This window comes from Xiphias gladius, chromosome 15 (assembly GCF_016859285.1).
Source record: "Xiphias gladius isolate SHS-SW01 ecotype Sanya breed wild chromosome 15, ASM1685928v1, whole genome shotgun sequence".
Lineage (NCBI taxonomy): Eukaryota > Metazoa > Chordata > Actinopteri > Istiophoriformes > Xiphiidae > Xiphias > Xiphias gladius.
In genome coordinates this window covers 11,835,584-11,859,058 of record NC_053414.1, presented here as the reverse complement: position 1 = coordinate 11,859,058, position 23,475 = coordinate 11,835,584, and the positions used below count along the sequence as shown (strand labels likewise).

General features: G+C 37.6%; 1 protein-coding gene across 1 annotated transcript in view; it reads left to right on the top strand.

Moving 5' to 3' along the window:
* arhgap10 (Rho GTPase activating protein 10) overlaps nt 1-23,475 on the top strand; it is a 50,887-nt gene that overhangs the window by 8,090 nt on the left and 19,322 nt on the right. Inside the window, exons 2-17 of the mRNA XM_040146642.1 lie at nt 5,617-5,712; nt 5,988-6,049; nt 7,566-7,637; nt 7,869-7,970; nt 9,548-9,658; nt 9,876-9,980; nt 10,685-10,814; nt 11,474-11,580; nt 11,758-11,852; nt 12,502-12,583; nt 12,803-12,845; nt 12,970-13,038; nt 13,646-13,720; nt 18,283-18,367; nt 20,317-20,375; nt 22,000-22,105. Coding sequence (XP_040002576.1) covers nt 5,617-5,712; nt 5,988-6,049; nt 7,566-7,637; nt 7,869-7,970; nt 9,548-9,658; nt 9,876-9,980; nt 10,685-10,814; nt 11,474-11,580; nt 11,758-11,852; nt 12,502-12,583; nt 12,803-12,845; nt 12,970-13,038; nt 13,646-13,720; nt 18,283-18,367; nt 20,317-20,375; nt 22,000-22,105 — 1,399 coding nt within the window. The remainder of the gene's footprint in view (nt 1-5,616; nt 5,713-5,987; nt 6,050-7,565; nt 7,638-7,868; nt 7,971-9,547; nt 9,659-9,875; nt 9,981-10,684; nt 10,815-11,473; nt 11,581-11,757; nt 11,853-12,501; nt 12,584-12,802; nt 12,846-12,969; nt 13,039-13,645; nt 13,721-18,282; nt 18,368-20,316; nt 20,376-21,999; nt 22,106-23,475) is intronic.

Below are 23,475 nucleotides of genomic sequence, written 5' to 3'. Positions count from 1 at the left end.
GAAGCTTTGTTAAGGTGTGTCAAGGTTCAGTGTAATGTTGTCAAAACATGCTTTCACTATGTCAGGTTGTAGCTGAACTTTCCACTCTACATTCATGTGTATTTTGGGATAATTTCAGTCCTGCAGTTGACCAATAAGGACTCCATAAGGGTCACTGATTACCAAACAGACTTATAGAATTTAGGTTTAGGTTATGATGTTTCTTTTTAATGTTTTATTAGATATATTACACATTACATAACTTCACATAATACTACCACCACTATTACTAACAACAACAATAGATTATAACACAAACACATACTGGAGCTAAAGCTTCATTCTTATCTGGCATGCAGGTGGAGAAAATGTAAAAGTAAAAAAATCAAAAATAAAATATTGCTGACAAAGCCAAACAAAAGCAAAGCCAAAAAAACTAAACATAGTTAATAGAGACACAATGTGAGAATGAAATAAAAGAATATACAAACTGTAAAACTGCTTTTATATAAAAGGTTTTAAGAAGGGATTTAAAAAACGACAGACTCATCTTCCCCACATTCCTCTGGCAGATTGCTTCAAAGCATAGAGGCTCCTGGTCACTCTTAGTTTCAAGCCTGGATCCACGGATTACAAGAAGGGCCAAGACTATTGAGTTACACCAAATTTACAATGAGGCTCATACAAGATTTGATATGATTAAATGTATATTTGTTTAAATATGGTATTAGTGGCATGTTGTGAGCAGGTTTCCATGCTGGTGAAACTGTTTTCATGCTGATAAACAGCTAGTAACTAGTGTCAAAAAAAGAGAGACCCAAACAGGAGCAATAGAAAAATATCATTAAAAACATGAGCAGTTTTATAATATGATAATGGTTTAAAACCAACAGAGGTATATGATTCTGGAAAATCTATGTTCCTTATGTCTTGTCCCCATCCTGCTTACTGGACTACAGGACATAGACTAAAATTATAGAGGGTGTTGTAGAGCACATCAATATAGGATTTTTGTGTTGTATGCAGACATTTCAGGTGTCTCAAATTGAGGACTATTGGCTAGAAAAGTGTGACCGGAGTCACCTTTTATGGACTTGCACACCCTGGTCTGGATTGTAGCTGCCTGCGTGGCTTAGATTCCCTCTAGATTTACAGTCACCTCAAAGAAAATTGCTATGTTCAGCATATAAGTGTTTGCAACCAAAATAATGGCCTGACAGGCTTATATTTGCCATGCCTTTATTTTGGAAATATTGCCTGGAACCCATACTTCCATATGGCAGTTCATCAGGTTGTGTGAAAAAAGTGGAAAACTTTCAGTGTATTAGTAGTGTATTAGTAACATGAACACCAAATTTATTTGCTCTGGTTGACACAAGTGTATAATATAAGTTTACTACTCTAAACTGTTGTCTAGTAAATGCATGCAGTAACTCACAACTGATTATAAGCTGAGAATAATAAGGCATCTCATAATACTTCTCTCTCCCTTCTGACCTCAGTAAATTACTGTCTTTAAAGAGGTGCCTGAGCCACAGGATTTGACACTTCACTGCTATTGTTGTTAGCTGCTTAATGTTGCTTGGCCTTTTTTTTTTTTTTTTTTTTTTTTTTTTAACCATGTCTTGATTAATGAGCTGAAGTTAGGTCTGTGCAGTGTCTTGCATAAGTTCACGATCCAAGAAATGAGCTATTAGCCATTAATCCTTTTGTTTTGCTTACTGTCATTAGAACATATTTGCTAAATTCCTGTAGATAGATAAGAGACCCTAATTTGTAATTTTGTTAGTGAGACAGCTTGTTTTTTTTAATGTGCTTTTTGCCGTTGTTACTTTTAATTTCTTAAGAGCAACAATTACCTCACCCACAAGAAAAAGAGAGAGCATTTCCTCCAGGTGCTATATAAAGACCTACTCAAAAAACAAACAGTCGTAAATACTGTAATACAGAAGCTGCCCCATTGTCTGGTGTGAATCCGTTAACTTCCTGTAGTTTGATAACTTAGACAAATTGGCCAAAGGAATCGACCACAGGTGTCTTGTTTGACCCATATTTCCTTATGTGCTTTGGGATTGTATAGATTGAAGACTGAGCTGAAGAACAACCAGCAATGGATTTCAAACTGTTTGAAATAAACTATTGAGGCCAAAGCTATGCTCTATGTGGCAGGCTCAAGCAAACATTGTCCAACACCTCTCACATGTTTGGGCTTTTGGCCCTACTATAGATTTAATCCATAACATGTGTACACACATTGTTCTGAAAAACTGGGGTGTGTAAGCAGCAGGATAGCCATGGGTAAAAATAACAAATCAGCTCATATAAATTCATTTAAAAAGTGATAGTGTTGGATTGTTTTTTGGATGTGTTATTATAATCTATGCAACAAAAAATTGACTGTATTTGCAAAGGTCTAGGTAATTGGTAAGATTATGATCATCCAGGGTTTTTCATTAATAATGGGTGGCTTCTGCTTGCTTTACGAAAACTTCAGTCAGCAACAATAAAACCTGTTTTGGGGTAATGTATACTGTAGCCTTGTGGACTAAGATGCATATAATGTTACCGCAACATCCCCACTTTAAATCCGGTTAGGGGTCTTTGTTGCATATAACCCCCCTCTCTTTCCCCACAGGTTTTCTCTGTCAGCTTCCACTGTGTATTATCAAAAATTGAGGCACATTCCCGCCAAAATTTTTAAAATGAAAATAATGATATAGAGAATGCTGTATTAAATGTGTTACTGACAACTTTAAGTGCAGTTGCAGAATTATTTTAGCTTCGTGGTAGGTGAAAAGAGCCAAGGCAGGATGATATGCAAGGTTACCACCATGGGCTATTTAGCATTAAAAAAAAAAAAGCATAAAATACCTTTTTTTATTTTTTATTTTTTTATTTAAAAGGTGCAACTAATAACATTAACAATTGCCTAGTACGATACGTATGTCAGTAAAGCAGCACGCATAATTGCATGGCCCCTGGAATTGGCAAAACCTAATTGGGATGCAGCCATTATTAATGTTATTAACCACACCTGTGCTTTTCCAGCTATGATGTGTCAAGAAGTCTGCTGTGAAAAATGTATTCAATTCATCTATTAACATAACTAACAGGATAATGTCTGGTCTGTTTGTCTGGTCTGATTGTATCTAATGGTAGCATGTTGACATGGCTAGAGTTAGCATGTTAACATGCACTTTACATAACTATTGGATCTTAATGTTTAGCATGTAGCATGTAGCATATTAACATGCTGCTAACATTAGCATGTAATCATGCTCACAGTTAGCATGCTCTTCCCACTGAGGTTATAATGAAGGGAGAGCCTGCAGTTGGACATTGGTCGGCATTTTTAAAAAAAAATGCCAAACTCTATGATTTGCTGACCTCTGGCAAGCAAAAGAATGTAGTTCTTGTAGAAGATCCATAACTATTTTAACATTTTGTCAACTGCAACAATAAGAAAAGAAAAGATCACTAATATATAACATATATGTAATTCCCTTTGTTACATACCTTTGGGATTTTTTTAATTGTTAATCAGATTTAATAAAATGCATTCAATTCATCTATTAACATAACTAACAAGATAATGTCTGGTCTGTTTGTCTGGTCTGATTGTTTCTAATGGTAGCATGTTGACATGGCTAGAGTTAGCATGTTAACATGCACTTTACATAACTATTGGATCTTAATGTTTAGCATGTAGCATGTAGCATATTAACATGCTGCTAACAATAGCATGTAATCATGTTCACAGTTAGCATGCTCTTCCCACTGGGGTTATAATGAAGGGAGAGCCTGCAGTTGGACATTGGTTGGCTTTTTCAAAAAAATGCCGAACTCTATGATTTGCTGACCTCTGGCAAGCAAAAGAATGTAGTTCTTGTAGAGGATCCATAACTATTTTAACATTTTGTCAACTGCAACAATAAGAAAAGAAAAGATCACTAATATATATAACATATATGTAATTCCCTTTGTTACATACCTTTGGGATTCTTTAAATTGTTAATCAGATTTAATAAGCAATGTGTAAAAATCACTTTCAGGCACTGGTAAAGTTTGGTGTGTGTTTTTCATTAATTTCATTAATTCAAAGAAACTGGGATTACTTATTAATGACAATAATCATTAGTTTCAGCTCTTCATGTAGCTTGCCATCTTGTAGCAGTTACAGATGCTCAGCACAGTCCTACAGCTCTATATAGGGGTGTAGCTCAGTCGATTGTTCCCTATGGAGTCCCTGCTATCTGCCAAAGCTAATGACACTGCTCTTCAGTATACCCCTCATAGCTGCAATCTTAAAATACCCTTGCTGCATTCTGTAATGTTTCCCTAAGGGACTGTCATGGGTCAGAGATCCCACCTCGGGGAATCTCCTCACTGTTTAGAAATAGATTTGGTTTGCTGTGTTTTTACTTATTTGCAGGGGTGTAGTAGAGGGTGGACTTAAACTGCATTTATACACATCTCAAAATCTGACATGGTTTTAATTCAGATCGAGGAGCATTTATCCAGTTTTTATGCAGAGTTTAAATGGGTGAATGCTCTCTCTCTCAGAGCATAGTCACCCATGTTGGGGCTCTACTGAGGTTTGGCTAGCCAGTGGTTGGCTTGGTCTTTGCATCCATACAGTCTGCCACGTATTAAAGCGGTTAACGGCAATAAGATTAAATGTTGTTCCAAGCTTTCCTGTAGGTGTATGCCTTTTCTGTTTTGAAATCAGCCAAGTCTCATGAAATCTTGATTGATTTAATTGATATTGATTATATTGCCAAGCGTTTTCCTTTTGATTACTGAGAGATTTAGGATATTTTTTATCAGTTTTTACTGGTATCAAGTTTGCAATACTTTTGCATTATGTAATATTGTCACCAAATGCTACAGGTATATATTAACACATTAAATTACATATTGCACTGGCAATACTAAGGAATTCGTGGTAGAAACCAAATGAAGATAGCCTTTATTTCGGTAAATGCCCAAGTACATCGGTCTCATTGCTAATGTAACACTGGTTTTTATTGAGGAAGGACTTAATTAAGAATGACACTTATTTACATTTTGTTAATGTTACTTCAACTGAAAAAGCTAATGTCATCATATATCTTGAAAATAAAGAAATAGATGTGTTATTTTACTTATATTGAATAACCCTAGTGTATACTATCAGCTTCTTTCTGGGGCTATCCAGCCTTTGGGCTATACATTGGTAGCATCATACTGTTTCCTTTCTCTGTATTTGTGTAATCTATGACTTGTACAAAAGTAATTAAATATAGTTTGTTCTCTTTTAAGCACATCTTAATTTGTTGCACTTTACTTCCCGGTAGACTAGGGTTTGATGTGTAATAGGATGTAACAGACTGTAGACGAACAGGATGTTTGCAAAGTGGTTAACTGTGTGCAATGCAATGGACTTACTTTTCAAGACAGCTGAACAAAACATTCCTTAAGACAGTGTTTTTATAATGCAGATGACAAGTAATTTTAGTCTATGTAGTTTAAATGTTTTTCTTTTTAAAAATGTATTTAATTGGTAGATCTTGGAAACATGCAGTTTAATGATGAGTATTTTGCCTCCTTTTAAATTCACTGCTGTAAATGATTTTTATATTTCAAATTTTCTTTTAGAGCTTGGGATGGCACAGCGAAAGTTTGCCCAGTGCCTGGGAGAATTTCAGTTTGAGTACATTGGAGATGCGAAGACAGACGATGAGAGATGTATTGGTAAGTGTGGGTTTGTCTCCTGACGTGATGGAAACTAACCACTAGTTTTGTTACCACCACGCAGATTTGCACTTTAAATTTTTGTTTACGGTTCTTTCTCTACCAGCAAATTAAGAGCAGTTTGTGGTGTGCACCTGTGGTGGGAACAGCTGATAATCATAATATCTGTGTGTGCGTGTATTTGTGTTTGTGTGTGTGTATGTGTGTGTGAGAGAGAGAGAGAGACTCAAGCAGAATGATTGGATTTATGACGTGTTTGATATTTTGTTCTTCAGATGAGTCTTTGCAAGAGTTCTCCATGTTCCTCAAAAACCTAGAAGACCAAAGAGAGCTGATGGTGAGAACAACCAGTCAGGACCTGCTTGAAAGCCAGGGAAAATATCTTTGTGTGTGTGTGTGTGTGTGTGTGTGTGTGTGTGTGTGTGTGTGTGTGTGTGTGTGTGTGTGTGTGTGTGTGTGTGTGTGTGTGTGTGAGTGTGTGTGAGTGTGTGTGAGTGTGTGTGTGTGTGTGTGTGTGTGTGTGTGTGTGTTTGTGTGTGTTTGTTTGTTTCTGTGTGTGTGTCTGTGTCTTTGTGGTCTATTGCACTCGAATTGTGTAACTGTCTGTATGCTTGTACCGTGCTTATTTCCAACCAGCCTACACCTATCACTGCCCTTATTTGGTACTTGCATCTATTAATGTCTGACTCTGTCATACACTAGGGATCCAGACAGGCACTCATAATATAATTTTTCTCCAGCGTACAGTACAGCCGCAGCATTTAGTAGGCAGAGCAAACCAGTTCCCTAGTGTGTGTATTAGTATTGATAGTGTTTGAACAGTTCCTCCCCTTGTGCCTGTCTAAGGGTCATTGCCACAGCATCTGCCTGGGAGTGGCTACAGAGAGGACCTGAGTGCATATCCACATTATTACACCCAAGCTTTAAATACCTAGACAGATTGCATAAGCTACTACCAGCAACAGGTCTAGTTCATTCAGACATACCGGCACAAAACTAGCTTTTGCATCAGGCAACGCCTTAAGGTTTTTCATTTATAAACCACAAAAATCACAAGCAGAATATGAATACGAACATTTTTAAAGGACACCCGATTTTAATTGTGACTGTGTGTCATAAACTGCTACCCTTAAATGTTAAAGTGCCACACTATGTGCCATACTTTGGTATTAGAGATGGAGCGCTATCTAGTCCTGTGGTTTATTTGCGACCTCTGTAGATGTATATATATATATATACTTGTCAAAGTTTCTCATTTGAAGACTTATTTTAACTTAAGCATTAGGCTAGATGGCCAGTGAAGGGTGGATAAAATTATTTCAAAAAGAAATATATCTAAAACATTCCTCTTCTTTGGACAGGGATGCCAATTCTACAGTTTAAAGTTCATGAACAGCCACTCTTTTTTTAATGTCTGTGTGTAGTGTCTGAGGTTAAAGAGTGGGCATCAGTAGATGACTGTTTTAGCGCCAGGCTCAGATGATAATGGTAAACACGCTGCTCAGCATAGTGGGATGACATCATAGTGCAAAGTAAGTAAAAGTAGGGTGGGCATGCAGGCACAGACATGTCCTGTAGTCAGAGAGACACTGGAGGAATGAAGAGTGTCAAATTTTTTTAAAGTCAAATACATTGACTTTAAAAACAGTTATGTAATTTAGTATATAAACACTAGTAGGGCATCAATCAAAAGGCAGCACCTCTAGAGGCCAAGAAACTGTTTACAGCTGCTACACTTCACTGGAAACAATAAAAACCTGAGCATGTAAATGTGTCATATGAAATATTCGTGCTGTTGGTCAATGAGTTGAGCAATAATTATTTTATATGTAATGACTTTTGTCTCTGCCTAGATGAGAAACATCACAGAAACTTTAATGAAACCCCTGGAGAAGTTCAGGAAAGAACATCTCGGTACAGTAAGGGTAATGTATGATGGTTTATTTACTCTACCCAACATGTTGTGTAGCTCTTAGTTGATCTGTTTGTGTGCTTGGTGTACCTTAATGATTGTTAAAAATTACATATTTTACAGTTTGCTGCTAATAGCACATGAATTGTACTACACATAAGGCTTTGATTCCCTTGTCCTGATGAATAATACAGTATTTTGTTCTCCTTATATGCTTCTACCCCCTTCAATGCACTTTCTTAAGGCGGAAAGAAAGAGGTATGAGAAAGAAACAGAGAAGTACTACAGCTCTCTGGAAAAACTTCTGAATATGTCAGCAAAGAAGAAGGAGCCACAGCTACAAGAGGTATTTATCCTTGTCTGAACTCTCTGACAGATATGTACAGACATGACAGCAAAGTTATGGAAACGAATTGTTTAGTTTGAGAATCCCTATTTTGGTTTTTGTCTTTGGTGCCATGGGGAACAGCCTCACTGCAAAGCCTGTTAGACCATGTGAGTTTCCACTGACGTGCCTTGCAGCAACAGTTTTCCTGGCTTGTTTGGAAAGGAAATGTGTATTCATTTGTACTGTAATACCAAGGTCAACCCTGGTTGCTGTAGTTTGTGGAATAACCCATGCTGCAGTACCATGAGATGAAAATTTTAAATTGTGGAGAATTTAGCAACCTTTCATTAAACAGTGTCTCTGTCTTCTTGTCTTTGTTCCATGTAGCCATGTAAGGCTTACCCATACGTTGTAGACACCAAGCAGAGAGGACACTTGAAAATGTTGAAATTATGAGTGTAGGCTTCTCAGTCTTTTCTCTGTGACTCTTGTGACACAAGGTACCAACACAGATTGCTGTCAGTCCTGAATAAATCGACCCAGTGATTTGTTCACAGCCACAAGAGTCATGAACTTCATCAACACTGCATCAGTTGTTTAGTCAACTCAATGATCGGTAGCATATATTATTAAAAGCAGTAAATGAACTTTGATCTTACTCATTTCAAAGCGAATAATAAATGTTACTAATCAGTACTTGACATTTAGTAGTCAAGGATATAAGTCAGTAATCCTACTGTTGTAAGAAGGTATGTCACTTAATACACTTACAGATGCTTTGCAAAAGTGTATTTACAGTAGGCTACATAGTAAATCCGTGATGGTATATACATAATTCAGTTGTGCTACATTGCAAATTTTGGTGGAATACTGTTATGTAAAGTGTTATATTGTATTCCAAACATTTTCATGCATTGCTACTTGGGAGTTTTTAGATACATAGTGTAGTTTGGGGTGGAACAGTGGTTAGTGCTGTCTCCTCACAGCAAGAGGGAATCAAATCTGCTGGCCTGCTGGGGCTTTTCTGTGTGTGGATTTGCTGTCTGGGTGCTCTGGTTCCCTCCCACAGACCAAAGACATGCTTGTTTGATTAACTGACAACTCTAAATTTTCCACAGGTGTTAGTTTGAGTGTGTCCTTTGTCTGTACATGTAAAGCCTGTGATATCAAAGAAACTGTATGTTAAAGGTGTACCTTGCCTCTCACCATGTTTTAGTCTACGACCTTGCAAAGGACACGCAAGTATAGATAATGGATGGATGGCTATATCCTCCTCTGTTGCACTTCCTTAGGTTTACTCTGGTTTTTTTCCTGTTAAGTTGTGTGTGTGTGCGTGCGTGTGTGTGTGTGTCTTTCCTTTATCAGAATCAAGAGTCTGTGGATAGAGGGTGGTATAAATTAACTTGACTTGAGTATCCTCAGTTTTTGATTTACCAACTTCATTAGCCTTTATACAATTTTAATTCCATACAAAGAAAAACCTCTAGTTTCCTAAATTGTACTGTATCATGAATATCATGATGTTTTTTTTTCCTTATTTCCGTGTATCTGTCTGTAACTATAATTATCATGGTGTGTGTTCCCCGCCTCCTCAGGCAGACATCCAGGTGGAAACCATGAGGCAGCACTTTCAGGAGGAGTCACTGGACTATGTATGCAAACTGCAGGAGATCCAAGAGAGAAAGAAGTTTGAGTGTGTGGAGCCGGTGAGTGACTGACCTTAGTGGCATGTCAGCAATGACATGGCTGAATATAGGATACATCACAGGGGTTTAAGTTTATGTCTTACTTAAAAGTGACTAAACAATGCCATCATCTCTCGTGACGTGGCCCTATTGTTTTATTATGAGTTTCTCTTTCTTCTGCTGACTCTTTAAATTAACATCTCTTATCTGCATCTTCCCATATTGTGATTTCTTTTAGATGCTGGCCTTCTTTCAGACAGTCTTCACTTTTTATCACCATGGCTTCGAGCTTGCCAAGGACTTTGATCATTATAAAAGAGAACTGCAGATCAATATACAGAATGTAAGAAATTTTAATGTGTTATTATTATATTTGTAATTTGGATAAGGATCATTCTAACCACGACAAAAAATGCTTATATGCGATTTTTGTGTTCTTGTTCTACCCTAAGAACAGAAAAAAGTCTCATAAATGAATCAAGAGTTACATTTTAAAAAATGTGACCACTAAGGGGAAGAAAGGCTCCTAAATAAACTCAGTGGAACAAAAATTTGATGTTCTGTCTTTTTTTTTCTTTTTTTTTTAATCAAGATCTAATGTCTGACCTTTTAGCAAACCATTTCCTACTTAACACAGCAACTCAAGATAAAAACAGAGCATCATAGGCCATTGGAGTCATCTATTTTTCATATGCAAGTCCAATATGTACTTGCCTTTTTGTCCTGACTTGGCTAGCAACTTCTGAGAACAATATCTGGCTCTGCTCTTCATGTTGTATTTCCTTCAGCTACTTGTTAACTTCATAGATCCTCCAATTTGGTTTCTCCTATTCTGCAATGCCATCAGAGTCTTAGCGCTGTTTCTGTTTTAGTTTTAGATAACTACTAACCATTCAGCTGATTTCATTGAGATACTGTAAAGGGGTGTTCAAGGGAAGCTCATCAGCTTTGATTTGCAGTGGCCTCTCATTAGGAAGGTCATCCTCCCTAACCACTGAGTATCAGGAAGTGACTTCCTGGAATGTGTTTGCTTCTTTTTCCTCCTAGACAAGGAATCGATTTGAGGGCACGCGTTCAGAGGTGTACGAGCTGATGAAAAGGATCAGGGAGGTCCCCCAAGAATACAGACAGACCAGCCCTATCAGTTGTGAGGGCTACCTCTATGTACAGGAAAAACGTAAGACCCTTGTATGGTTTTACTATAGGCTTTCATATTAGATCCATTCATAACATACAGTACAGTGAGGGAACATAAAGCAAGAAATTGACTTGACAACGTCTGCGAATATACACAGTCCACTGTAACAGACAGAGGAGGGGCTTTTGCAGCTTTCCTTTAGCTGCTGCAAAATGTGTAAATGGACTTGTTATGCCCAAAAGTATACATAAATTAGCTCAGCATCTTATTTACTTATATGCATAGTAGGTTGTCAGTTACAACTTACTATTGTCGCTATTGACAACCGACTACTGCCCAAAATTTGGGCAGACTAGTAATCTTCCTTGATTCCTGTGATTATCAAACAACCAGCAGCAGTATTGATACAGAATTATTCACCTGCAAATTCGATTGTGATTTTTCGGTTTGTTTTTTTTTTTTCATCAGCTCCACTCTCTGACGCACATTGGCATTGAGGATCGATCCTCAGTTAAACTGCTGGCTGCTATGTATTTTTTCATGCTGTTCCACATATTGCTCATTCACAACATTGTATGTCAAGAATACTGTAAATGTTAGTCCCGGACTTCCTTCTTTTACCTGGATAAGCAAAAGTAATTGTTATGATCCAAATGCTGTTGAATGCCTGTCTCACATCTGTGTTCTTGTTTTTCTAGGGCCCCCTCCCTTTGGTTCAAGTTGGGTCAAACGATACTGCACCTTCGTCAAAGAGCAGAAGATCCTGCACATGGTGACTTTTGACCACAGATCTGGTGGGAAGATTGTGAGTAGTCATAGAGCACAATGCAGTTATTAATGCCACACAGTTTTTATGATTTCAACCACATTCACTATGCAATCTTTCGTTTTTTCGCGTTGACATTCTATTTTAATGATTTTATTTGTTACTGCAACATTCTGAATAGTAAAGTTTGTTTATTTATTACATTTTTTTTTTCAGGGTGAGACTGAGTCTGTCACACTCAAATCCTGTGTCCGAAAAACGACTGACATGTTGGACAGGAGGTTCTGTTTAGACCTCGACATAACCGATCGGTACATTATCACCTCACACTGTTTCAGCAAATTTTTTTGCTTGACCACATTGCAAAATGCTTACATGTGCCTTGTCCGTAGCGGCCACAGAGGACATAGATTGTCTGCTGTGATATTCCACATTAACAGCTTTTCTAAAGATCTTAGCTCCACACACTTGCTGTTTGTTGCTCCGTGTTTTGGATTGCAGAAGGCAGGACAGCAGAATTTGTGTTGGAGGGCTGCCCTCACACACTTAGCTGGGAGGATTTGTCACACCCCGCTGTGCCCTCCTGTAATAGATATCTCATTTTATCACACAACTTAACTCTGCCCTGCCCTTTTTCTGTAGTATTAATAGAAAAGCAATACCCCGGATTTAGTATGGACATTCGAGTCCAAACATCCTTTCTGACTGTGATGAGTAACTTGATATCCATCTGGTCCCTCATGATTGTAGCTCTCCTAAACCAGCTGGGATGACACATAGGGCTCATATCTGTGCCTACCGCAAATCCAAGGTGCATTTGCCCTTGGCAGAGGGTGATCTTTGTTTCAAAGAATGCTCAGCACATGTGATGTTTCATATTGACACTGACATCACCAATGCATTATTGTACTGTACCTCTAAGGCTTTGCCTATTGCTAAGGTGGTATGGTTCTCTCCTAGGCCAGGGACGGTGCTAACAGTACAGGCCTTGTCAGAGGATGACCATAAGTTCTGGATGCAAGCCATGGGTGGGAAGGAACCTGTGAGTCAGCCGCCTCTACTCTGTCATCATCTAGCTCTCACACTCGGCTCATGTAGCTTCAGTGTATTCTGTTAAACTGCCATTTTATAGAAGTTTTTCTTTTTCGTTTAACTAACTTCCATAGACCTGCACTTTACTGTTTGTCAGAAGGATTAAGTAGGCTTGATTAACTTTTATAAACCTGTAAAGATGTTTGTTTTTGTTTTGTTTTTTTAACAGATTGGACACTACCTTGGGAGAACTTATTCTAAAGAAAGAGGAAGTAAGTATCTAGCTGTACCAGGCTTTGTGTCTATAAAAGAATATCAATTAAGTTTCAGGAGCACGGTGCTTCAACACACTTGAAAGTTTTTTTTTTTTTTTTTTTTTTCTTCTTCCACCTGTAGTTGATGCCCAGCTGGATGATATGGGTTTGGATTTTGTGAAGAACTCCATCTGCGTCATAGAGAAGAAAGGTGAGCTTCAAATATGTAAATATTGAAAAGTGCAGTTGAGATCATTACAAGGTGATTTATTTGGAGAAATTTAACATGAGAATTAGTGGATAACAGGTAACTTGGGTGCAGTATCTTTATGTGTACACAAGGTGGCATATGTGCTCCAATATTAAAACACAAGGCTGACTGTCAGGTACTGCAGGCAGCATGCACTGAAGATGATATTAATGCCTTTAGTTGAGTAGCGCTAAATTTTTTATTCATTTGCTTCAGTCAGTTTTCACATGATTACCCGACCTCTTTTGAGTCAAAAAATCATTTTAGGTCTATATCCTTTCAACTTTCTAAATATTTCTTTATGGAAATGGTTATCATAATGAACTCGGTTTGAATTGCAATGACATATTCTTGCAACCGCTGCACATATTTTATATATAGGGTTTGTTGTACATATGCAATGTAATATTCTACTCTCATTCTTTATGATTTATTATCATTTCTTGTTTGTGTTTGCCATTGCTTTTATTGTCTGCTTTGTGTATTATTTTCCCTGTAAAACATTTTGCAACTTAAATGAGAAAATTGCTATAAATAAAGTTTTATGCATACTATTATTATTTACCAGGTATTAATGATCAAGGCCTATACAGAGTTGTTGGGGTAAGCTCTAAGGTCCAGAAGCTCCTCTCGTTAATGATTGGTAAGTTAAAGTCTATTCTTTTCTTTCTATTCTGGAAATGTATTACCAAACATAGAAAAATTACTTGTAAAAGCTCAATTAAGTTAAAATTTTAATTTATATGCTACTACACTATCTCTGTGATATTAGGTTGCTCCTAGTTAGTTGAATGTTCCGAGGTAATGGTTGTATCTGTAGAGGTGATATTAAAAAGACGGTTACTGGCAATCAGCCCATGACTCAGCCTATTGGTACCATGTCTTTCTAAATTTCAACAAGTGCCTGGGTGTATCTTTGTCTCGCTTCCATTCAGTTTTATATTCCGCAGACAACCAGACAGGGTCCCTCCCATCCACATCCTTGCACTTTTTGATTTTTGTTTCATTAACACACCAGTAAAACGGCATCTCGCTTGCTTGTGGCTGGCCTGGTCTGTCATTCGGCTTTCTCAATTTCCTTTATGTCTCTCACTTGTCTGGAAACCCGTTCACTCAACTCCTTTTCTATAGATCTTGTTTTCTGTCCTTTCTTTTGCTCCCTGTCTGCTCTCTGGTTTCCTGCCCTCTCCAGCAGACACCAGCTCACTTTCAGCTCTGTGTTCAGAATGACAACAAACTCAGGCAGCCGCCAGCCTGTCTCAGCTTCCTCTCCAAAACCTTCCAGCCTACCAACCTGCTGACTCATGCTGTAGACTCCATTAACACTCTGCTGCAGCACTCTTAAGAAGTTTCTTTAAAGTCTGAAATGCTTCTAAGGAAAACTACAGATTTTACTTACACTATATTGTTTGCAAATGCTGGATTACTCTTTGACGATATAGAATACATGGGATTATTTCATTAAACTGCCAAGAATATAATTTATATTTTATTCTTGAAATGACTAATTTGTTGATAGCGGTAGTACTACTACCGCTATCAACTACTACACAAACGAACACATTCACAAACATTTCGTGCATACAACAGTTCAGTGTGTGGGTGAAGCAAGCTTTAAACACTGAAGAAAGAGTTTGGATCTTCCCACTCCTCCTCCTTTTCATCTCTCACCCACCGACATGGCCAGGGTCCAATCAGAGAGGACAGAGTGATAGCAACTGAGTCTACCATCATATTACAGTAGAAACAAAGAGTGGCACCTATTGAATGTCAGGCAACAATATAACAGGAAGAAGACTTTAAAACTGAGCTCAATGCTGCCTCTGACCTCTCTGTTGTACTGTAAGTGGCAAAGGAATGTGTGTCTGGTGTTGGTAGTTACTGAATTAGGGGTTTTAGTTCTGTAGATATAGCATCAGAGTGAGGCAAATTTGAGGAATGCTGTGAGACATTGCCAAACTACTACTCAATACATTCCAAATTTTTATGGTTTAAGGAAGAAATGCCCATGAATGTAAACACTGGATGATGTGTCCAAACACGTTGGCCCGTTTACTCCAGAGAGCTGACCTGATACTAAAAAGGTTTTATGTTGCTTCCTACTTCTGTTAGATAATACCAGTTGAGAACAATATCTTGAAACAGCTCCTGATGACTTGAAAACGTTAGTTCACTCAGATTACAGATGAAGCATAATTTCCCACTGTGTGCTTGCCTCTTTGATTTCAGGATCCAAATACAGTCCTGGTTGAAATTATTGGCACCCCTGAATTTTAAGTACAGAACTTGGAATGTCTTAAGAAATAAATTAACAAATTAACCGATTTTGCATAATCAAAATATTTAAATAAAATGTTAAAAAAAAAAAAAAAAATTGCAGCTTTCACATGACCTGAATTAACCAATGAAGGATGGTTTTACTGCATAAAAAGGGGCTGATTGTTTCCAGTTTCTTTTTCAGAATAGTGAAGACAAGAAAACTGTATGAGAGCAACAGAAATGCTTTTATCAAAAACCATAACAATTCAAAGGTTACAAGGCAGTCGCCAAATATCTTGAAATCTCTGTTTCAACGGTTCGTAATGTTATCAAGACGTTTCGAAGTCATAAAACTGTTAAGATGCTTCCAGGAAGCGGTGCTAAGAAGAACCTCAATGAGAGAAGTCTGTGAAGGTTGATGCAGATTATGGAAAAAACACCACGCAAGACATCTAAACAGCTTCATCTTCAACTTGATCTTGAGCAATCTGGAGTTGTGGTTTCAGCCTCTACCATATGCCACACACTAAACCAAGTAGCGCTCAATGGATAAAAGCCAAGGAGGACACCACTATTGAAAGAAAGGCACAAAAAGTAAAGACTAATGTTGGCAAAGACTTCCATAGACAAGCCACAGTTTTTCTGGGATAATGTTCTATGGACAGATGAAACCAAAGTAGAGCTCTTTGGGAATGCAGGGCTAGGCGTTTGTTTCTAGGCGTCAAAATGAAACCTATAAGGAAGATAACACCTTACATACAGTAAAACATGATGGAGGTTCTATCATGCTGTGCGGGGGCTTTGCTGCCTCTGGTACTGGAGGCACTGAATGCATCAAAGGAACAATGAAATCAGAGGATTACCAAGGCGTTTTAGAGCAAGATGTGTTACCTAGTGTCAGAAAACTAGGTTTGAAGTGAAGGTCTTTCAACTGGACAACAACCCAAAGCACACATCCAGCAGCACAAAAGAATGGTTGAAAGGGGAAAGATGGACTTAAACTGGCCAGCAAAAAGTCATGACCTAAATCCCATTAAAACCTATGGAGAGAGCTGAAATCTGCCACTGCAAACTTAAAAGAGTTCAAACACATAGCAGTGGAAGAGTAACAGAAACTACCAGCAGACAGGTGCAAGAAGCTCATAGATGGCTATAACAGATGCTTAGAGACTGTCATTGTTGCCAAAGGTTCCACAACCAGAGATTACTGAAGGGTGCCAATATTTGTGTCTGGTGTTTGTATTTTTTCACTATTATAGTGATTTATAATTATATATGTTTTAATTTTTTTATTTCCTTTTCTTCATTAACCTTGGACGTTTTTATTAAAATATTTTGATTATACAAAATTAGTTAATTTGAATTTATTTCTGTAGTTATATTAAATTTTGTACTTAAAATTCAGGGGTGCCAATAGTTTCACCAATAACAATATGTGATTAGGGAGGGTCATATGCTGATTTAACTCACCTAGTTGGCCCGGGACCTCTAGACCAGTGGTTACCAGTCAGGGATGAACAAAGGGCCATGAGATAACAGGAGATAGTAAAGCACTGGTCGTAACTGTTTTACATACACTAAGCAACCAGCAACCTTTGATGCTGTTGTAAGTACATATTGTTTCATTTTAAGGGGTCACAAGCCAAAAAAATTGGAAACCACTGCTCAAAAAAGTGTATAAAAGCTTGCACAGTTACTCATTCTCTCTTCGTTTTACCAGTTGACATCCAGTCTGCTCCTTTTTTAATTTTGTTACACTTCCATGCATTGCTTTCATCAATGTCTTTGCAAATTTCCACACCCCATTTTTTATTTGGGGTAAATTTAATACATATTTGGTTAGGTTTATTTCTTGTGTGGACTTACTGTCACTGTCAGTGTACAGTTTTCAAATCAAACCACCCCAAGTTTTGAAACTGTGTGATGGTCAAGAAATTTTCTTTATTTTAACAGATTTTTTATGAATTTGTGTAGCAAAAAGTTTTTTTTTTCCTGTATCTAAGAGTGTCATGGGAGCTGCAGTTCCAATTTTAACCACTATACTAAAGTCACCACAGTGCTGTAATGTCCCAATAGGGCTTAATGTAGATAACAAAGGTAAAATAATAAAGAGTTTACATATTTGAACTTGCTGCTGCTTTGTTGTTAGTTGTTGCATAACAAATGTCGCTCCAACTGCTACAGCCAAAATTATGTTTTTGTGTCCCTGACCTAACCAAGTCCGGCCTGTTTGTGCTTAAGCAGACTACAGAGCCTCTGCAGACCCCATCAATCTCACACACAGAGGCACACCTTTGGCTACAAACACTCCACAAAAACATTGGCTTTCAGAAGTTGATACTGGACGGACCAGTATGTGGACAGAGCACTCAGAGAAACACAGTCCTCTTGGCTGAAGGGGATAAATGAAATCAAAAAAATAAATCTGCCAGTAACAGACCACCTACCACCCACAAAGCTGAAGTCAATGTGGTGACCCTGGCCCTGTATAGTACATGGGTCAGACTCAAAACACTTCATTGGCACGTTGCACCTCCACATTCACTGTAATTCATCAGAGGTTACTTAAGGTTTGACTAAAGCCCCCTGAATTTTCAGCACAACACAGTCCTGGACTCCCTGTAGAGCCAGTAAAGTAGTAAGGGATTAATTAAACTTGTAATGAGTATAGAACCAGCAGCCTGCTACAGAAGCTGTAACTTCCTTCCATATCCACTAGGGCCAGACTCGACCCCCACGGCTAGTAGCAGTGCTTTTATCCTCATATGGCTAATTACAAGTTACATATTTATATTACATATTTAGACTTTCTAGGCTGCCCATAATATCACACACAGTCCTTGACTATTCATAATATGAAAAGAATAGTAAGTTGGTGCCTTTGTGTTAATTCCTCAGTCAGTGAATTTTGTAGTAATGATATGTTGAATGATTGGGATTATTCAGATGAGAAGAGCAACGAAGTGGATCTGTCTACCAGCGAGGACTGGGACATTAAGACAATAACAAGTGCACTGAAGCTTTATATGAGGTAAGGATCGGTGTGATGAAAGAAACACACTCACGCACACACATAAACAAATGTGTACCATCTTAAGGTGCATTAGTCAATAAATCAATTTGTCGATTGACAGAAAAGGGAATTAGTAAAAAATTTAATGTTGAATTAATTGTTTTCATTATTTTTAAAGCATTCTTTACTTTGTCATATATGATTGTAAACTGAATATCTTTGGGTTTTGGACTGTTGGCTGAATAAAACAAGCAATACATCACCTTGGAGTGATTGAAATTATAATAACTATTTTTTTCAATTTTTTTTCATTTTTTTAATGGTAAAACCATTTATGTTAAGAGAATCTTAGAATAATCAATAATGAAAAATATTCATCAGTTGAAACCATAAATTTCAAATTTCTACCCAGTTGATGGCAATGATGTCAATTTTTCATTAATCATTTCTAAAACCTCTGTTGTGATCACTTTAACGCTTACTGTCAATCACAACAAAACTACTTGGTTGAAGTTGTACATTTTGACTGACTTGAACCCCTATGACCCCATTTTGAGGTGTTAATTTTTTAATTTATATATATATATATTTTTTTTTTTTATTGACAGACACAACAGAGAATGTGACGTGACTTGACTAGTTAACTGGTGCATAGTTGATCATTTTGATTCATCTTTTTTTTTTAGGTGTTTGTTAGTTAGTGCTGAACGTTCTGAGCAAATCCCTAAGACTACTCCACCTACTATAATAGTTAATTTTTTTATTTTTATATATCCCTCCTTTGATGAATATGATAGAGCCTGTCTGTTGACTTGAATATGAAACATTTCAGCCATTGTCGGCTCTGTCTTTTATAAAATGGCTACAGTGTTAATTATGCAAAGTGCCTCTGCATAATTAACTCCTTGTGAGGTCACATTTCTTACTGTGTGCCTGTTCCACATCCACCAACTCCTTCCAGGTTGACAGATAGTGAGGGTGAGGTTCAAAGATTAAAAATGTAGTTTTGCTGCAAGAAGCTGATGCAGCTTCATTTAAATGCCAATTTATTTTCATGAACATGTGCAGTTTGCAAGGAATTAATTTGGCCTTATTTAGTTGTATTTACTGAAACACAAGTTTGGAATTTGCTTGTTTTTCTTAACCAACACAGTAAACATGTACACAAAAAACTAATACTGACATGCGGTAAATGTCAGTTATATTTGTAAGCCTATCTCATTATTCCCTATTCCCATGCACTGTTTTTTGTTGAATGATAAACTAACTTGTGTGATTGACTTTACTAAAAAAAAAATCAACAAGGAAAAATGATAAGTTGTTATTCTTATTTAAGTTCTCTTTTACTTTCACTACCGTTAAATAAAGAGCTGCTATGACATTATAATGTGTGTTTTTTCATGTTTTGCTCAAGTGGCCACTGCTGCATGGGAGCTGCACATCAACATGCTTTCTAGGAAGCAGTTTGATGTAAAGGACTGACAGCGATGGGACTCTTATAGTAACAGGATTTTCTATTTCAGCTTCCAAACTCTTGGCGAGCTCTACTGTATTGAATCGGGCATTTCTTACTGCAACATTTACCAATTTTTAAAATGCTATAAGGTAATGTGGCATATCAATATTGTTACGCTATATTAAACCATGTTTAGTATTGCAGTGTCTTTTACTGTGTGTCTGGCCTGGTGGAATAAAGCAGGGTCAGACTCCTCAGTTTCCTCTGAGGCTAAGTACCTCTGGCCACTGTCCAGCTGCAGTGTGAAAGTACCTTCAGATGAACTTGGTTATCTCAACGCATTCACCAACTAATTCCATCCCTTGGCCTGGCCACATTAATCATTGCTGTGTGCAGACCCTATAAAACAGTGTGCCAGCTATTTCTGTCCCCCCTCGCTCACTTCAGCTCTCCTTCTCCGCCCAACCTCCCACCCCGCCCTTCTCTTCTCTCTCTCACTATCTCTCTGAAGGAGCCTTCCTGAGCCCTTGATGACCTATGGACTTTACAAAGACTTCATCAGCCCTGCAAGTAAGTTTGACCACGTTTTATACCACCACATCTGAGTACATACCGTAAGCAAAAAACAGTGTATATATTCATGTGTTGTATCAGCCTGAAATGGACATTTCATCAGTTTACGTACTGGAATTCAATGGTTTGTTCTTCCTCACTGAGTTATTGAAAACATGCAGTGAAGCGAAAAAGCATAAAATCACCTATAGATTACTTTTTACCAACTTTTCTAAACATTTTACCAATCTTTTGAGGAAATGTGGGTAATATTGTTCAACCATCCTAAGTAAAGCATTCATAGTCTGACAGCTATTGCGTGGTGGTTTGTGTCTTGAATACTAATAGGATGTATCCACAGTTTCCCTCATTTTTAGATTTTTACAAACACATCACACCGTTCTTTGTAAAAGCATAATGTTTTATGCTATACTTTTATGACTTCTTACTCGGTTTCAGAAACGTATTACTTTCTGCACTAAATATATTTGTACTTGATTTCTAGTTTACCAAAGAGTCTTTCAGCTGACTTTGGCTTAGACATACTTTTGACGGTTTTACAACACTGAATTTCTGACATTTATTAGACATTCAAGAAGCCCATGTAAGCCTACTGACCATATTTGTATTATTTCTACCAGTTTTGAAGTGCTACTAAAAATATGTGGCCAAATAAGTAATTAAAAGTTAGGACTAAAAGGTTTAAAATGACCAATATGCTGTTATTTGCATGCCTTCAAATGGTCCACTGACCTTGAATGCAACTTTTAAAAACATTTTTTTAAATTTTAGGGTTTTTTTGCACACATAACATTATTTCTGTATGAAATGTTTTCAAAGCGAGCCAAACTTGAATCTTAAAACAACAAGTGCTATAATTGGATCAGGTTGACATTTTTATCAGCCGCTCGCAATACCCTCATAACAAGGGGGAAAAAGTGGATTAGCAATGAATATTTTTTTGATGGATGACAGCATCCATAAGAAGCTTTTTCCATCTTTAAATCCTTGTCGTTCCCATAGTAATGATATTTTGTGCGTCTGTGTATGAGTGTGTGTGTGTGTGTGTGTTTGTGTGTGGGCGGTCAGATGCCCATGTGTGAGGAAATGTTTAAGAGATGATCTTGGGGGTTTTAAAACAACGCTTTTATATGGTAGCGACAGTAACGTAAAGCTATCTCCTCTGCCAGCATAGTGATTCCTGCTGCCAAATTCTGGGAGGCTTCAGCACATATATCACCATCGAACCTGTTCTTCACTTATTTAAACTGAGATGTATCATCCTCTAATGTTTAACCCCTGAGGGGGTTGAGGGTGATAGCTTCTGATCATTGTGTCCTCAGAGGTCCGCTAACTTTTGCCCAATCTTTAATTTTCCAGATTGTCTCAGAATAGTTTTTAGGGCTTTTGAAGTAATAGGGCGCATAACTCTTCCACTAAAGATTTATTTGGTGTTTCTGTACCTTAAACTCTGATTGTGCACTGCTCAAATAAGCAGTGTATGTATTGTATCATCATCGCTTTAAATTTGCTGTTTGCTAATTTTGTACTGTACTCAATCTCAGCTGTGTTGGCTGTTTGCCACCACAGAGAAATCCTTGTAGTTTAATGCGAGTGTATGGCTGCTTCTGCACTTGAACAGAGGGTGGTAGTCCAGAGTCTCGCATCCAAGCCATCCACTGCCTGGTCCACAAACTACCGGAGAGGAATCGTCAAGTCCTCGGGCTGCTTATGAAGCATCTGGCCAAGTGAGTGTTCATAGTTCCTTGGTCATAGTTCACCCAATCACCACCCCCTCTCTCCCTCTCAGTTCTCTCTTTCTGCTCTTCCTGTCTGTCTCCTTTTTCTCACTCCACATGATTTTTCTCTCTCTCTCCCTCACTCCCACTCTCTTCACTCCTCCTTCCCTGCTGTCACTCCATCTCTTCTCTGTCTACTCAGTGACTGCTGGGTAAGAAAAATGATGCCACTAGCATTGCAACTCTTTTTTTTTTTTTTTTCTTTTCCTTAGGTCATTACGGTGTATGTTTAAATTGGTAGAGGGAGGATTGTGTAGCCTACAGTACCTGTTCAGCATGTGGTTCTGCAGCCCACCAGTGAAGTGAAATGAAATGGACTACTCAAATTAAGCCCTCTCTTGAGATTACTCTATACACCTCTGGATGGACTACTATTGTGCATCACTCCATTTGTGAGATTAGATAGGAGGAAAGATTTAAATAATGTTAGCTAACATTACAAGGTTTTACCTCAGCAAGCTTTTTATAAACTAAATATGAGCAAATTGAAGATAAGTAAATAATCCCTCTTCCCTGAGGCAGTTAAAGTCTGGTGGATCTTATTTCATAGAAACCCACAGCAGAATCAGGCTCTGGTAAAAAGGCAGTGCTATTGAAATTGAATTTGGATTATCCAGCGTGAAATTCTCCAGACTGGAGAGACTCGAATATTTTTCTGAAGCTGGCGTGTGTGCATGTCCTGCAGGGGAAGGAAGCAAAGCCAGATTTTCACACTCCTATCTGAAATGGTTTGAGAGATGTTATAAATGTGAGTTGTCACCAATGTTTTTGTCTTCAAAGGCATCCTTTGAAGCTATTTAAACTGTCTGCAGATGCACCGCATATCATCATATTTTGAGTGTGAAATCTCCTCACCTGTCTGTATAACTTTTTCCTCAAATAAAGGTCTTTCCACACTTTTCGACCTCTTAACATAAAGTTTCATCCACTGAAGGTGTCCCAATTTTGAAATGGATGTAGAAGACATTTAATAAAGTACTGATCCTTCCTCAGTTTAAATATAATCTGGTGAGGAAGACCAGCCCTGACCCATTTGTATTTCAGAGTTGTTAATATGATAAGAAAAGCCAATGTTGGACTAATTCATAGAGGTATTTGGAATATGTAAGGAAAGACTTATCAATGGCATGTGTGTAACTTTGAAGAGCACTAATGCTTTCATTGTTATTTAATATTAATTGGGAGAAGAAAAAAAAATGTCAGCAAGAATAGTTCTAAATGAGAAAAAACAAATAAGCATTACCCAGATGTATAAAAGTCAAGGGAAGGTTCAAAGTGATCTGTCAGGATTGTAACATCTCTTTGTAGTTTATAAGTCA